Genomic DNA, 15,987 nt, shown 5'->3' with positions numbered 1-15,987 from the left:
TTTTAGGGACCACATCATATTTGAAGTCACTGAGGGGTCTTTATGACAGAAAATACCCAAAAGTGACACCATTCTAAAAACTGCACCCCTCAAGGTGCTCAAAACCACATTCAAGAACTTTATTAACCCTTCAGGTGTTTCACAGGAATTTTTGGAATGTGGAAGAAAAAAATGAACATTTAACTTTTTTCACAAAAATGTTACTTTAGACCCAATTTTTTTTTTTTTTTCGCAGGGGTAACAGGAAAAAAATGGACCCCAAAATTTGTTGTGCAATTTTCCCTGGGCACGCAGATACCCCATATGTGGGGAAAAAACACTGTTTGGGCGCACGGCAGGGTTCGTAAGGGAAGGAGCACCATTTGACTTTTTGAATGTAAAATTTGCTTGAATAATTAGCAGACGCCATGTTGTATTTGGGGAGCCCCTGACGTGCCTGAACAGTGGAAACCCCCCACAAATGACACCATTTTGGAAACTAGACCCCTCAGGGAACGTATCTAGATGTGTGGTGAGCACATTGAACTCCCAGGTGCTTCACAGAAGTTTATAACATTGAGCCGTAAAAATAAAGTTTTCACATTTTTCCCACAAAAATGTTTTTTTCAGCCTCCACTTTTGCATTTTCATAAGGGTAACAGGAGAAATTGCACCATGCAGTTTGCTGTGCAATTTCTCCTGAGTAAGCAGATACCCCATATGTGGGGGAAAACCACTGTTTGGGCGCACGGCAGGGTTCGGAAGGGAAGGAGCGCCATTTGACTTTTTGATTGTAAAATTTGCTTGAATAATTAGCGGACACCATGTTGCATTTGGAGAGCCCTTGATGTGCCTAAACAGTGGAAACCCCCCACAAGTGACACCATTTTGGAAACTACATCCCTCAAGGATTTTATCAAGGGGTTTAGTGAACATTTTGAACCCAGAGGTACGACACAGAATTTGATAACATTAGGTCATCATATTGAATAAGTTGTCATTAGTCTTGAGCGCAAGTGCTAGCTACTTGAGTTTGCACCATGTATCACGGGTGCTCGAATGACATGCTCGAGTCCCCGCCCCGCATGTTTCACGGTTATTAGACACCCAAAAAAAAAAAAACATGCGGGGATCGCTCGTGCATGGCAGGCAATCCCTGCGAGGTTTTTTTGGCCGCAAAGCATATGGGGCGGAGACTCGAGCATGTCACTCGAGCACCCACGATACTCAATGCATACCAGAGCACCCGATGCAAACTCAAGTAGCGAGCACTTGCGCTCAACACTAGTTGCCATATCGATTTTTTTTTTGTTTGTTTGGTTTTTTTTTTTACACTTTTGAAAAAAACAAAAAAAAAAACAATCCTAACTCTAGCACAACCCTAACCCCAACCCCAGCCCTAGCGTTTATTTTTTAAACCGTTCCTCATGTGGTATAAGTGATTAGACGACTTTATTCTTTGGGTCGGTGCGACTACAGAGATACCAGAATCATATCGGGTTTTTATGATTGACAGCTGTCACACACTAAAAGACGCATTTTTTTTGTAAAAACTAGTTTTTGCATTGCCATATTTTGAGAGCTATAATTTTTCCATATTTTGGCCGACAGTCATTGTGACGGCTTGTTTTTTGCGGGATGAGTTGACGTTTTTCTTGGTGCCATTTTCAGGCACGTGACATTTTTTGATCGCTTTCTATTCCGATTTTTGGGAGGCAGAACAAAAAACAATTCAGGAATTGTTTTTTTTTAATTTTTTATTCTGCTCCGCGTGTGGTAAAATTGATAAGGTAGCTTTATTCTTCGGGTCAGTACGTTTACAGCGGTACCACATTTATATAGTTTTTCTATGTTTTGGCGCTATTACACAGTAAAAGCTATTTTATAGAAAAAATTATTTTTTTGCATCGCTTTATTGTGAGAGCTATAACTTTTTTATTTTTCGGATGATGGAGCTGTATGGTGGCTTGTTTTTTGCGGGATGAGATGACGTTTTCAGCGGTACCATTTTTATTTATATTCGTTTTTTTGATCGCGTGTTATTCCATTTTTTGTTTGGCGGTATGATGATAAAGCATTGTTTTTTGCTTCGTTTTTTTTATTTTTTAACCGTGTTCACTGAAGGGGTTAACTAGTGGGACAATTTTATAGGGCACGTCGTTCCGGACGCGGCGATACCAAATATGTGTACTTTTATTGTTTGTTTTTTCAGAATAATATTTATTGATGGGTACATTATATTTTTATTTTTGGTGGATTATTTATTTTTTTATATTTTTACAATTTTTTTATTTTTTATTTTTCTCCACTTTGACAGTTTTTTTTATTTGTATACTTTGTCCCACTATGGGACTTTCACTTTTTTTATTCTGATCGCCTGTATAGCATAGGGATGGAGCACCATCCCTGTGCTATGCAGGCTGCCAGCGCTGCACAGTGAGAAGATAGTTTGGTCATGTACTGCGCATGACCAAAAAATCTTCCTGCTGTCTGGTGACCCGGATGTTGTGCTGGAGGCAGCATTGCGGGGCTTAATGTGCCAGGAGCAGTGCGGGACGCTCCCTGAACATAGTACCGGGTGTCAGCTGTGACCCGGCGACGATCGCGCCCGCACAGCCTGTGTGCACACACGATCGCCATGACGTACTAATACGGGTCAGGCTCTTAAAGCCCAGGGCACAGACGCGTATTAATACGTCATGGGCTTTAAATGGGTTAAAAATCCTATTCTTTCGAAATAACGGGAGGAATTTAAATTTCATAATTTTTTTAATCAAATAATTTTTATTGAAAAACTCCAAATACAAATTTTTCATCTTTCAAATAACATACATGACATAGTAATTCCATAGTAAAAATATGAACAAAGTATCTGAACTTCAATTTCCATAACCCATCGTAAACCCAAATCCCAACACTCCAGAGAACCATTTTCAGAGCAGTTCTAGAATAACGGACTATAGCATTCGTAGAAGGGGGAAGAAGATAAAATTAAAACGCTGCTATCCCTTTGTTAGTCACTTTTTTTTATCATTTACTGCTTGATGCCTGAGCCGGGGAGTGCACGCTTGAAAACTGTTGCAGGCTGCTGTAATCACAGGACACAAGCAAACAGCATGGCATTTCCTATCAGCAGGAAAGCAGTAAAGGGCGACAGTAATGAAAGTCTCCTCCTACTCCGCTCCATATTGAAATGAATAGTGTGCATCCTACAAATGAGATGCATACAGCAAACAATTGATTTTCCATACATAGGTTTTGAGTTGACCACTGGATATACACATGTGTATAACTTATTACCAGAACTGGAAATCGAAAAAAAAGACGAGCAAGTTTGGGGTGAATCCTGCCCTCATTACTGCACAGCCGCTCAGAGGGATCGGTACTAGGAACAGCCGGAGTGCTGGCGATGTTCACAGATTTACCTGTGCAGGTCTGAAGGAGTCTGATAGTGTTCGGCTCTAAGCTTTTTACCTTGTTTACGACAGGAATAATTGAAAGCTGTGCTTCAAAGGCGAGGAAGAAGTTTGCCACCGTCTGCGCTTGAATACCCTTAAGGGGGGAAAAAAAAAAATATACATATATACAAATACTGAAACATCTAAATGCATTAGAACATCAAACCTGGTGAACCGGTAAATGACTTGTCCTCCAGGGATACAGGCTACTGTCATTCAATAATTATTTAATAGGAATTTTACATTTTATGTGATCACCACGCTAGAATGTAAATGGGGAAAAAAACAACACAACTCCTCACCATATGAAGATATTTTGTGTTTTATAGAACAGGATTTCTGTGGAATAACACGACTGATTTACTGTGTATGCACCATAGCCTTCATTTGATGTCACTTACTTAGCACCAACACCTTGCCCCAACTCTGCAATCCCCAATATCAGTCCATGACCTCAATGGGGTCACTATAAAATTCTAAAGAGGACTGGTCATGTCTCTATTAGAAAATAGACAAAGTTAGGATAGAAACAATATGAACATATACCCTGCTATAAAAGTAAAAAGCAATTATATATATAATATATATAAAGAAAGCGCAGCAGCACTCCATTATGGCCAAGATACATAAAGACAATAAAACCATTTAATTTAAACTGTGTTATTACTCAATAAGCTTTACTTACAAAAAATGGAGGTTCTTAACGCATAAATTGGCCAATTCATGTGTGCCCATCAACCACTGCGAGACAGAGACAGAGATAGAGATAGAGATAGATTTATTTTACACCCTATATTATAGAGCACTTAGTAAACATGTTTTTTTTTTTTTTTTATTTATCAAAAAAGTATAAAAGCCATCCCACCAGCATCAAGGTGTACCCAGTCAGGATGGTCCTAACCTCTAGTATTAAAACCTTACCATGTGTCAAAAATGACCTCAATGTGAATTCATCTGGTCGCTGGTGGGATGGCTTATGCTTTTTTTTTTTTTAAATCAAAAACAGTGTTACCATGAACGCCATGTTATTTATATGCATTTTTGCTTTTTACTTATTTAGTTACATCAGGGTTTATACTCATTTTGTTTCTTGTAGGTTTTGTCTGTTTTGTGGTCAATGTGAACATGCGTTTATATGCTGCATGTATACCAACTTAAACCCCAGCTCAATGTGTGTGTTTTTTATAAAGTGACACTGGCCAGAAGTGTAAAATTTGGCCTGGTCATGACGGTAAAAACAGGCTCAGAGGTGGAGGGGTTAAATAAAGTGCTTACCGCTGGATATTGAAAACAATAGCAATAAAGACAAACAGTGTTCAATGATCATATGGAGCTGACAATAAAGATCAGTCAAAAACAAGTACATAAAGCAGATTAATATGATGTTCAGATGGATAATATATGTCACATAAGGGGACTGTGTATAAAAACACCTAACCCTGATAGACAGAATGTGCAGTATACACAAATATAATATAGATCACGAGGTGAATATATGGTAAAAATCACCTAAACCCAGTAGACATAACCAAACCAATAATATCCTAATAGTGCACATGAGAAAACAGCATAAATACACAACTATAGGTCAAAAATGTCCATCCTGCCAGCACAAGCAACTACATGGATGCAGGAGTCTGTTCATGTATGAAACTAGACATGCTAAGGAGACCTGGACCATAGAGAATGCATTCACTCTGGTAGGAGGTGCTGGTCAGCTTTCTTCTAACTTTAATAATGACTGATATTACATTGAAATGATTCCTAGTGAATTGTCCATGTTGGCGATCAGTGCCGGACTGTGGTGCCAAGGGCCCATCAGTAACCAACTCCAGAGCCCCACTTCAGTTTAATGCAAATGTGACATTATCCTCAATCACAAATTGATATAATGATGGCCTGGGTAGATTGTTACATGAATAAGATGCTGCCTTTGTCTCTACATAGTGATTCAAGTATAATGTGCCAAATACTGCTCATATAAGAGGGTGGTGGCCCACTCCTGCAGAGGGGCCCACCGGAGGATTCTCTTGTTCGTCTGATGGCCAGTCCAAACCTGTTAGCACTGTGGTGTATTATTCTATTGAGGGGTTGTCCACTTGTCATCTCCAGCGCCTCTGATTAACGTGTCGCAACTGCAAGAACTGGTAAATATCAGTGTGGGGCAGGTCAAACTCCTCTTGCAGCTGCCATTTGATAAATCTGGCACATTTTGACTGTCTTGTCTAAATTGACACCACCTATTAGTTGGCTTACCTTGTGCCAGAAACGTGTGCTACAATTTTGATGTAATTTCTGGTGTTCGGTACAGAATGTTAGACCCCTCCCCTCTTGGCTAAGCAGCCATGCCCCTTGTCAGCTAAGCCACACCCAGTGTCAGATAAACCACACCCCTTGTCAGACAAGGAACAGAGTGTATAAAACACGGGGATCAAGTCATGAAAGATGGATTTTGGTAAGACCTTACCTGTAAAATCCTTTTCAGCGAAGGAAGGAAGGGAGACACAGATCCATTACTAGTGGGTAGGCGGAGCCCCACAGGATAGCTCACCTCAGATTAGAAAAAGTGACGACCGGCCCCTCCAGCTTAGGCTCCTCCTACTCCCATGTCCTTCAGCCCGTACACAAGCTAAGGAAGAGCAGACAACACCAGCGGAACAACACAACCCCTTCCGAAAATTCAGAAAAGCGAGAGAACAGGTTATGCATATAACAGAAAAAACACACAGTCCCAGGCACTACTCACTGGACCTGACAACTGCGATGAGCTGCCAATGCTGGAACAGAGCCCTAGCGCGCCGACCCCCGCCCAGATGACCGCCAGAGAGGAGTCGCGCCGCATCTAGAAAACAATAATGCACTTCTGCCATGGGAGGGTGCTGTGTCTCCCTTCATTCCTTCGCTGAAAAGGATTTTACAGGTAAGGTTTTACCAAAATCCGTCTTTCAGCAGCAGAAGGGAAGGAAGGGAGACACAGATCCATTACTAGTGGGACGTCCCAAAGCAGTCCAGAACTCAAGGGTGGGAAACAGTGGCAGAATCGCCAACACCCCAACAACTTAGTCAAGAGCGCAACAAGCGCCAAAACTAGATAAAGAGATAACCTAAACCACCGCCGCCTGCAGGACCCTGCGTCCCAAGGCCGCATCGGCGGAAGCACTCATGTCCACTTTATAAAATTTAGTAAAAAAAAGTGTGAACGGAGCGCCAGGTAGCCGCCCAGCAGAGCTGCGCTGCCGAGGCCCCCTGCTGAAAAGCCCACGACGAACCAACAGCTCTCGTGGAATGAGCTCGAACCTTAACCGGACAAGGCTCGCCCTTGAGCCGGTACGCTTCCAGGATAGCCGAACGTATCCACCGAGCTATAGTGTCCTTGGAGGCCCGCTGACCACGCCGTCGACCAGCAGGAATCACAAAAAAGAAAGAGAGTCCGACTTCCGAAACCCTTGCGTGATTGAAAGATAGAGCTTCAAAGCCCACACCAAATCCAACGAGTGCAAGGCTCGCTCCTTTGGACTTTTCGGATTCGGACAGAGGGAGGGCAACACGATGTCCTGATTGACGTGGAAACGCGACACCACTTTAGGCAGAAAATCGCCACGGGTACGAAGCACCACGCGATCCGAGTGGAACTCCAGAAAAGGGGACGAGCAAGACAGAGCCACCAACTCAGAAACCCTTCTCAAAGAGGTGACCGCCACCAGGAAGGCCACCATCCAAGAAAGTAAGTAAAGCATAGCTGAATCCATAGGCTCAAACGGCCCATGCTAAAGAGCCTCCAAGACTAGATTGAGCCGCCAAGGAGCCACAAACGCCCTCCGAGGCGGAAACTGACGTGCAACCCCGTGAAAAAACGAGCGCACATCCCTGCACGAGGCAATAGCCTTCCGAAAAAGCACGGATAGTGCAGATACCTGACCCCGCAAGGTACCAACCGCCAGACTCTTGGCCAAACCACATTGCAGAAAAGCCAATAAGTTGGGAATGGAAAAAACCCTCGGGTTCCTTGACGATCCAGAACACCATGAATAGAAGGCCTCCCAAGTTCTGTGATAAATCCTCTGGCCGCCCGCAAGGTGGCAATGACCTCGGCCGAAAACCCACGACGGGTCAAGATCTCGGTCTCAAGTGCCACGCCGTCAAACGAAGCAACTTCAGGTCCGGATGACGAATGGGCCCTTGGGTTAACAGGTCCGGGCGAAGAGGCAGTGGAAACTGAGGCGCCGCCAGAAGAGACACCAGCGTTGAATACCACGCCCTCCGCGGCCAATCCGGCACCACCAAAATCGCCGGAATTCGTTCGAGTTTGATCTGCCGGATCACCAGAGGAATTAAGGATACCGGCGGAAACACGTAGATCAGCTCGAACTGGTCCCACGGGGCCACTAGAGCATCTACCACCACAGCCTCCGGGTCCCTGTACCTGGACATGAACGTCGGAATCCTGGCGTTCAGCCTGGATGCAATCAAGTCCACCTGGGGAGTCCCCCAACGGGAGCACAGCAGTGCAAAAACTTCCGGATGAAGACTCCATTCTCCGGGATCCACCTGCTCGCGACTGAGGAAGTCCACCGTGATATTCAGCACTCCTGGGATGTGAATCGCGGAGATGGCTGGAACCCTGGACTCGGCCCATACCAGGATCCGAGAGACCTCCATCATGAGTCTGGAACTCCTCGTCCCGCCCTGATAGTTGATATACGCGACAGCTGTCACATTGTTCGTCTGAATCCGGACCGGCAGACCGCTCAAAGGGACCGTCCAATGTCGGAGGCAGAGAAATATTGCTCTCAACTCCAGGATGTTGATCGGCAGAGACGACTCCTCTGACAACCAGACCCCCTGAACCCAGAGATCGTTCCAAACCCCCCCCCCAGCCAGTCAGGCTGGCATCGGTGGTAATGACCGGCCACCGTGGGAGGAGGAAGGATTTCCCTAGGGATAAAGCCTCCGGGTGTAACCACCATCCAAGAGACGCTCGCACCCTGCGGGAGATACCGACACAGCGATCCGGCGATCGATCCCAACGGGTCAGAATAAGATCTTGGAGACACCGGGAATGAAATTGTGCAAACGGTACCGCTTCCATTGCCGCCACCATCAGACCCAGAAGGCGCATACACTTCCGAAGGGACATCGCCATCGCCGACCTCATAGCCTGGACATGGTGACGAAGGTTCACTTGTTTGTCCGGAGGCAGGGACACCACTGCCCGTACCGTGTCGAAATGCATCCCCAAGAACAGGATTGACTGCGACGGCTCCAATGACGACTTCTTCCAATTGACCAGCCACCCGAAGTCCTCTAGGTGCTGAAGGGAGAGATCGCGAGCTGTCACCGCCTCCTCCGCTGTGGGCGACACAATTAACAGGTCGTCCAGGTAGGGGAGAATCGTAACTCCTTGCCTTCGAAGGAGCGCCATGAGCGGCGCCAGGATCTTTGTAAAAACCCTGGGCGCCGAGGCCAACCCGAATGGTAGGGCCACAAACTGGTAATGGGCCTGACCTATGGCGAAACGCAGGAAGCGCTGGTGAGCCCTGCCGATAGGGACATGCAAATAGGCATCGCGGATGTCGATCGACACCAAGAAATCGCACTGCGACAGGGCCGCCACGACAGAGCGAAGAGACTCCATACGGAATTTCCGGGTCCGGTGAGGTCCAGAATGGGGCGAAACTTGTCCTCCTTTTTGGGGACCACAAAAAGGTTGGAGTAAAACCCCCTTCCCCGGTCCTCCGGCGGAACCGGAACCACCACACCCTGCTGCAGAAGAGAGTCGACCTCCCGCAGCAGTGCGGCAGCCATCTTGGGCTCGGACGGGATGCGTGACTGACGAAATCTGTCCGGGGGTCGAGAATGAAACTCTATGAAATAGCCTGCAAACATAACCCGCGTCACCCAGGCGTCCAATACGCTGGACGCCCACATCGACCCGAATTGTAGCAGACGACCTCCCACCCGAGAGCCCTCGAGAGGGTTCCTGGCGTCAGTCCGCCTTAGTGGGCTTTTTGTCAACCTCCCGTTTGTCCTGACGGAAATGTTGTTTCCAGGGAGTACGGGATTTCTGGGTGGTCTTTTTTCCGGAAGACGAGGGACGACCCGATCACCAAGAGGGCTGACCGAACCGTCCCCTGGGCCGAAAGGACCGACGACCACTACCGGCACTTGACTTGCCAGACGTAGAAGCCGCTGCTTTCCGCTGCGGCAAAGCCGAATCCTTGCCCTTGGCAATCAGCTCCGTGAGGTCCGAACCAAAAAGCTGACCGCCCTTGAACGCCAGACTCCGCAGACCTTGTTTGGATACTGAGTCTCCAGTCCACTGTTTAAGCCACAGTGCTCTCCTGACTGTGACGGCCGAGGATTGAGCCCTGGACAGAACCAAAGTAGTATCCAGCACTGCGTCCCTGCCATATCGGGCCGCCCTCTCCCAACAGCTGGAAAAGCCTTTTCACCTGAGACAGCGGAGTCCCATCTTGCCACGCCGTCTGCAGCTGATCCAACCACCGCAGAGAAGCCTCACTAGCCCACATGGCCCCCAAGGCCGCTCGGAATCCATGACCCGTGGCCTCGTAGATGGACTTCGCCGCTAACTCCGTCCTTCTGTCCTGCGGTTCCTGTAGACTCGCCTTCCCTTTAACAGGAAGCAAAGAGGGTTTGCTCAGTTGAGACAATGGCACGTCCACTTCAGGAGAGGGGACCCAATTAGCGATAGTCTCCGTGGAGCAGGGATACAGGGCATCAAAAAACCGCATCCCCTGGAAGCGTTTATCCGGACACAGGCGTTCCTTCTCCACCGCCTCGTTAAGTTCATCGTGCGCCGGCAGCGTCGAACGAGCCCGACGCAACTCCTGATACAGCCGGGCCGACTTGCCAGGGTGCTTCGTCCCTGCCGATCCTCTTCATCAGAATCGGAGATCTCACCAGCAGAGTCTGTCGGGGATTCCGAAGCCTCCGACGCAGTGCGTGGAGGAAACAGCGCCACCACAGGCCTGTGGCGCTTCTTGCCTCGTGCTGTCGGTTGGGACTTAGCTGATACCCAATGACCCAGGAGGTCAGACAAACTGTCAATGGAGCGAGTGAGCGCCTCCATTTTATCATCACTGAGACCCCCGACCAGTGTCGAACCTGACGCCGAAGACCCCGGCGTATCAGATACGCGTTACCGATCCTGAAGCGGACCGGGAGAGAGATCCGCGCCCCCTGGTCCGACATGCCCCCACACAGTTGCGAGCGTCGTGGATAAGGCGGTAAAAACCCCTTACAATGGGTACAGGAACCGAGGATGTGTGATTCTGCTATCACAGCCTGTTCCTACACAAAAAACCCAAGCACTGAAGGGTTAAAGCTCCTCCTTAGAGGGAGAAGAGCCACCCCATCTGCCTGCAGAGCAAAAGTTAACCTAACAGACAGACAATGGTCCAGAAAGGGTCAACTGCCCTGATGAGGCCAGACCCCTCAGAAGGGGTTAATGCTGCTGACCACGCAATACACCTTTGCCTTAAAAGGACAGCGGTGTGCGAGTCCCAGAGCCTCCTCAGCAGGGAAGTAGCAGCGCCGTATATAGCACACCCTGTCTGCCTTAACAGGCCAGCAGTAAGGTGCTCTGCGCTGCAATAGGTGAAAAAAGGGGTCTTCTGCCTTAAAAGGCAGAAGTGACTCACCAGCTGGCCGCGGTGACTGCTCTTCCCACAGTGCTCGGTGTCTGGTGTAGAGAGCGGGGAGCAGGAGGTTGCACGAGGTAATGGCCTGAAGAAGAGGGGGCTGGGTCAGCTCCAGCGCGCGCTTTCCTGGCACTTCCTGTCTAAGGCTATGATGACAGGCAGCAGAGAGGAGCGAAGCCACGCCCCCCGCCGCCGCTACTAAAGGAGCCTGCGCTCCTCCGTCCCTGCTCCCCTGCCATAACACAAACGCCTGCAGCGGAGATATCCTCCTGCAGGGACAAAAAAAGCAGTCACCACTTGAAACAGTAACAGCGACTGCCACAGCAGCCGCTGAAGCACTCAGAGAGCACTTACCCAGCTGAGCGCCACAGGGACCCCCAGGGATGTGTGGCGCCGTGGCCCTTTGCTCCCCCCCACGGCGGAGCGCGCAGGGACCCCACAGAAGCGGTGTGCGTCTCCGCCAGGGAGCGCCCTGTATCCCCCGGGGCCGGCAGGCTTCTGCAGGGACCTTCTTAGGGGGTACGCAGATCTGCCAGGGGAGCGTCAGGGGTCCCAGCAGTGCCAAGACCCCCTGAGACCTCTAGACCACGGGGGGGCCAGGTCTCCGGAGTAAAATCAAAAATTCTTCTGAGGAGCTGCAAAGGCAGCGACTATCCTCTGCGACCTCAAATTTTAGACTGAAGGACATGGGAGTAGGAGGAGCCTAAGCTGGAGGGGCCGGTCGTCACTTTTTCTAATCTGAGGTGAACTATCCTGTGGGGCTCCGCCTACCCACTAGTAATGGATCTGTGTCTCCCTTCCTTCCCTTCTGCTGCTGAAATACAGTTTCTGCTGCACATAACTACAGAAGTCTGTCCCATTTAGCTGATACATCTCTCCCAGTGACATCTGATTAATATTTAGATTGGTATTGATTGAACATAAAACCACAATCGTAGGACCATTACATACATTACCAGCCTTCTTCATACACGTTCAAGAACAGCACAAGATATTTTACCCCCAAAACATCTCTGCAGCTCCCCCATATAACGAGAGATTATCCCATCCCATCGCACGCACTCAGCGACCACAACTGACAGGAATCAGCACATTTACCAGACAATAAGTCATTATTCCCTAACACATGATACGCTGAGACACCAGTGGGGGGCGCCGCACTCGTTACATCTACCATCTGGATGGATCCAGCGACGAGATCCTGATATTTACCCCCAGCTCCGCTCCTCCATAGGGAAAGGCCCAGATGCACGCAGAACGGACCAAAGTGTAATACTGCTAGAACTCTGCATGATATCACACCCTCCATATATACCACGTAATAAAGGGGTGCTCCCACTGGGATAGGTCATCACCTGTCCAGAGATCAGTGATAACTTGTTCCAACTAGACATCCCCTTTAATTGAAGAGATCACATATCTAACAGTCAATACGCTATTCATTCCCAATCTTCCCTGTGCCCAGTAAGGCCCCTGGGTATATCGCCAATATGAGCCAATCACCAAACCATCTGCTGACTGTTCCCGATGTTTTATAGAGTATGGAGACGTTTCTACAAGAGAAGATATCAGCGGACACCATGGGGATCGAGTATTCTGCCAGCGATTGGCCAGGTAGTATCCAGTCTGTTATCATAGAATCATAGAATGGTAGAGTTGGAAGGGACCTCCTGGGTCATCTGGTCCAACCCCCTGCTCAAAGCAGGATTCACTAGATCATCTCAGACAGATGTCTGTCCAGCCTCTGTTTGAAGACGTCCATTGAAGGGGAACTCACCACCTCTCGTGGCAGCCTGTTCCACTCATTAATCACCCTAACTGTCAAAAAGTTTTTTCTAATATCTAATCTGTGTCTCCTCCCATTTAGTTTCATCCCATTGCTTCTAGTCTTTCCTTGTGCAAATGAGAATAAAGATGATCCTTCTACAATGTGACAGCCCTTGACATATTTGTAGACAGCTATTAAGTCTCCTCTCAGTCTTCTTTTTTGCAAGCTAAACATTCCCAAATCCTGCAACCGTTCCTCATAGGACATGGTTTGCAGACCAGTCACCATTCTATATGACCTTCCTCCATATTCTGCTGGTACATGGGTTTCTTCAGCTTTACCCCTTCCCAACATAACCAATTTATGTTTTTTTTCTGTTTTTTCAAGGGCTATAACTTTTTGATCTCTGTCCACATAGTGTGAGGTCTTGTGATTGTTGTATGGTCTCTTCCAAAGAAATACAATCTAATGTGTATATTTTTATTTTTAGTGGGAGGCGAGTTGAGCGTGCGGAGTTTTTTAAAAAAAAACAAAACCAACATACATATATATATAAAAATTTTTTATCACTGCATTTGTATACATCTGATTGCTTGTGCTATATACAGCGATACCACAGTAATGCAATAAGTCTGTAATAGCCAGTAAAAAACACTTAATGAAACCTAAATGTATTTATTACTAAAAGTAATTTTTTACATGGGCATAAGAAAATATACACTGCTCAAAAAAATAAAGGGAACATTTAAAAAACAGAATATAATTCAAAGTACATCAAACTTCTGTGAAATCAAACTGTCCACTTAGGAAGCAACACTGATTGACAATCAATTTCACATGCTGCTGTGCAAATGGAATAGACAATAGATGGAAATTATTGGCAATTATCAAGATACCCCCAATAAAGGAGTGGTTCTGCAAGTGGGGACCACAGACCACATCTCAGTACCAATGCTTTCTGGCTGATGTTTTGGTCACTTTTGAATGTTGGTTGTGCTTTCACACTCGTGGCAGCATGAGACGGACTCTACAACCCACAGACGTTGCTCAGGTAGTGCAGCTCATCCAGGATGGCACATCAATGCGAGCTGTGGCAAGAAGGTTTGTTGTGTCTGTCAGCGTAGTGTCCAGAGACTGGAGGCGCTACCAGGAGACAGGCCAGTACACCAGGAGACGTGGAGGGGGCTGTAGGAGGGCAACAACCCAGCAGCAGGACCACTACGCCCACATTTGTGCAAGGAGGAACAGGAGGAGCACTGCCAGAGCCCTGCAAAATGACCTCCAGCAGGCCACAAATGTGCATGTGTCTGCACAAACGGTTAGAACCCGACTCCATGAGGGTGGTATGAGGGCCCGACTTCCAAAGATGCGGGTTGAGCTCACAGCTCAACACCGTGCAGGACGCTTCGCATTTGCAACAGAACACTAGGATTGGCAAAGTAGCCACTGGCGCCCTGTGCTCTTCACAGATGAAAGCAAGTTCACACTATGCACATGTGACAGACGTGAGAGCCTGGAGACGCCATGTAGAGCGATCTGATGCCTGCAACATCCTTCAGCATGACCGGTTTGGCAGTGGGTCAGTAATGGTGTGGGGTGGCATTTCTTTGGAGGGCCGCACAGCCCTCCATGTGCTCGCCAGAGGTAACCTGCCTGCCATTAGGTACAGAGATGAGATCCTCAGACCCCTTGTGAGACCATATGCTGGTGCGGTTGGCCCTGGGTTCCTCCTAGTGCAGAACAATGCCAGACCTCAAGTGGCTGGAGTGTATCAGCAGTTCCTGCAAGATGAAGACATTGAAGCTATGGACTGGCCCGCCCGTTCCCCAGACCTGAATCCCATTGAGCACATCACTTTTTTACTTAGCAGGATGGGGGGCAGCATGGCTGTCAGTAGTGGCGCTCTGTCACGTCCTCTCTATACGTTGAGGATTGCGCCTAATATCTGGTTGTGCTTTCTGCAGGTTACGTCAGTCCTGACGAACAGCTGAGAAGACTGGCGTATTGTGTTAAGTTTCTCCCTTCACCCCTCTACAAGAAGGAGGTCAGTAAGACAACTCAGGGCAACGCTACGGCATCTTCTATAAGGTAGCTTTGTATTTGGATCTTCCTAGTATCCTCCTAACTTCAACTCTTCCAGCACCTGATGCCGACCAACTCCACTGCCCAAAGAAGATTCATCGAAGAGTATAAAGCCAGGGAGAAAAGAAAAAGGAAAGAAAAACATAAGGGACTAAAAGAACGGCGCAAGTACCTGGAGGAAGAGGACAGAGGAAGAGGACAGAACTGCACCTTAAGATCCCTAGGGGAAAAGGGATGACCAAAAGGCCAGAAAAGACAACAATCGATCCTACAACAAAAAGGAAGAAGCAGAACCAGACCAACGTCCACCATTACATCAACCTGTATTTGAGAGGAACGAGGATCATCATGTGGACCATCCTGCTGTGACCTCTCTGCCGATAACGTCATACGGCAATACAGGCTGGTAAGTATAAATCCACCAAAGCAATAATAGCAGGATAGTAGTAATATAGTGGTAGTATATCAGTATTAGTGTAATATGAGTAATAATACTAGTGATAATAGTAAGAAAGTAATAAAATAACAGTAGTAATAGTAGTAGGTAGAATAGCAGTGTGATCCAGGGTCCTAGGACTGATCGCCTTTTCTCGGGGTTAAGAAGGAATATTTCCCCTGTGACATAAATTGGCTGAAGGTGTTTTTGCCTTCTTCTGGATCAACACTGTAGGTATAGGGTAGTATTAGTAGTAATAGGAAAGAAGAATACTGTAATAAGATAGCAAGATAATATTATTATTATTAATAATATAAACTAGTTATATCTATAGAAAGAACAGAGTAAATAATAATTCTAGACGTAGTTCAATCAATACTGTAATATTAAATAGTTATAGAAACATTAGAGTAGCACTGTAATAAGAAAGCAGGACATAAGACACATTTAGTACAGTAATAGTAATTACATAACTAGTAACATAATTAGGTTTGATCCAGGGTTCTAGGCCTGATCGCCTTTTCTCGGGGTCAAGAAGGAATTTTTCCCCTGTGACACAAATTGGCTGAAGGTGTCCTGGGGTTTTTGCCTTCTTCTGGATCA

General features: G+C 47.1%; 1 protein-coding gene across 3 annotated transcripts in view; it reads right to left on the bottom strand.

The window, feature by feature from the left end:
• The window catches only part of GUF1 (GTP binding elongation factor GUF1), a 92,527-nt gene that overhangs the window by 47,592 nt on the left and 28,948 nt on the right, over positions 1 to 15,987 (bottom strand). For all 3 annotated transcript variants that reach the window (XM_073645558.1, XM_073645560.1, XM_073645559.1), the window contains exon 6: positions 3,454 to 3,531. In XM_073645558.1, the coding sequence (XP_073501659.1) occupies positions 3,454 to 3,531 (78 nt within the window). The remainder of the gene's footprint in view (positions 1 to 3,453; positions 3,532 to 15,987) is intronic.

This window comes from Phyllobates terribilis, unplaced genomic scaffold (assembly GCF_046119375.1).
Source record: "Phyllobates terribilis strain yellow unplaced genomic scaffold, ASM4611937v1 Scaffold_1__5_contigs__length_1240528914, whole genome shotgun sequence".
In the NCBI taxonomy this organism is placed as follows: domain Eukaryota; kingdom Metazoa; phylum Chordata; class Amphibia; order Anura; family Dendrobatidae; genus Phyllobates; species Phyllobates terribilis.
The sequence above is the reverse complement of the archived record's forward strand: the minus strand, read 5'-3'. Positions and strand labels throughout refer to the sequence as shown.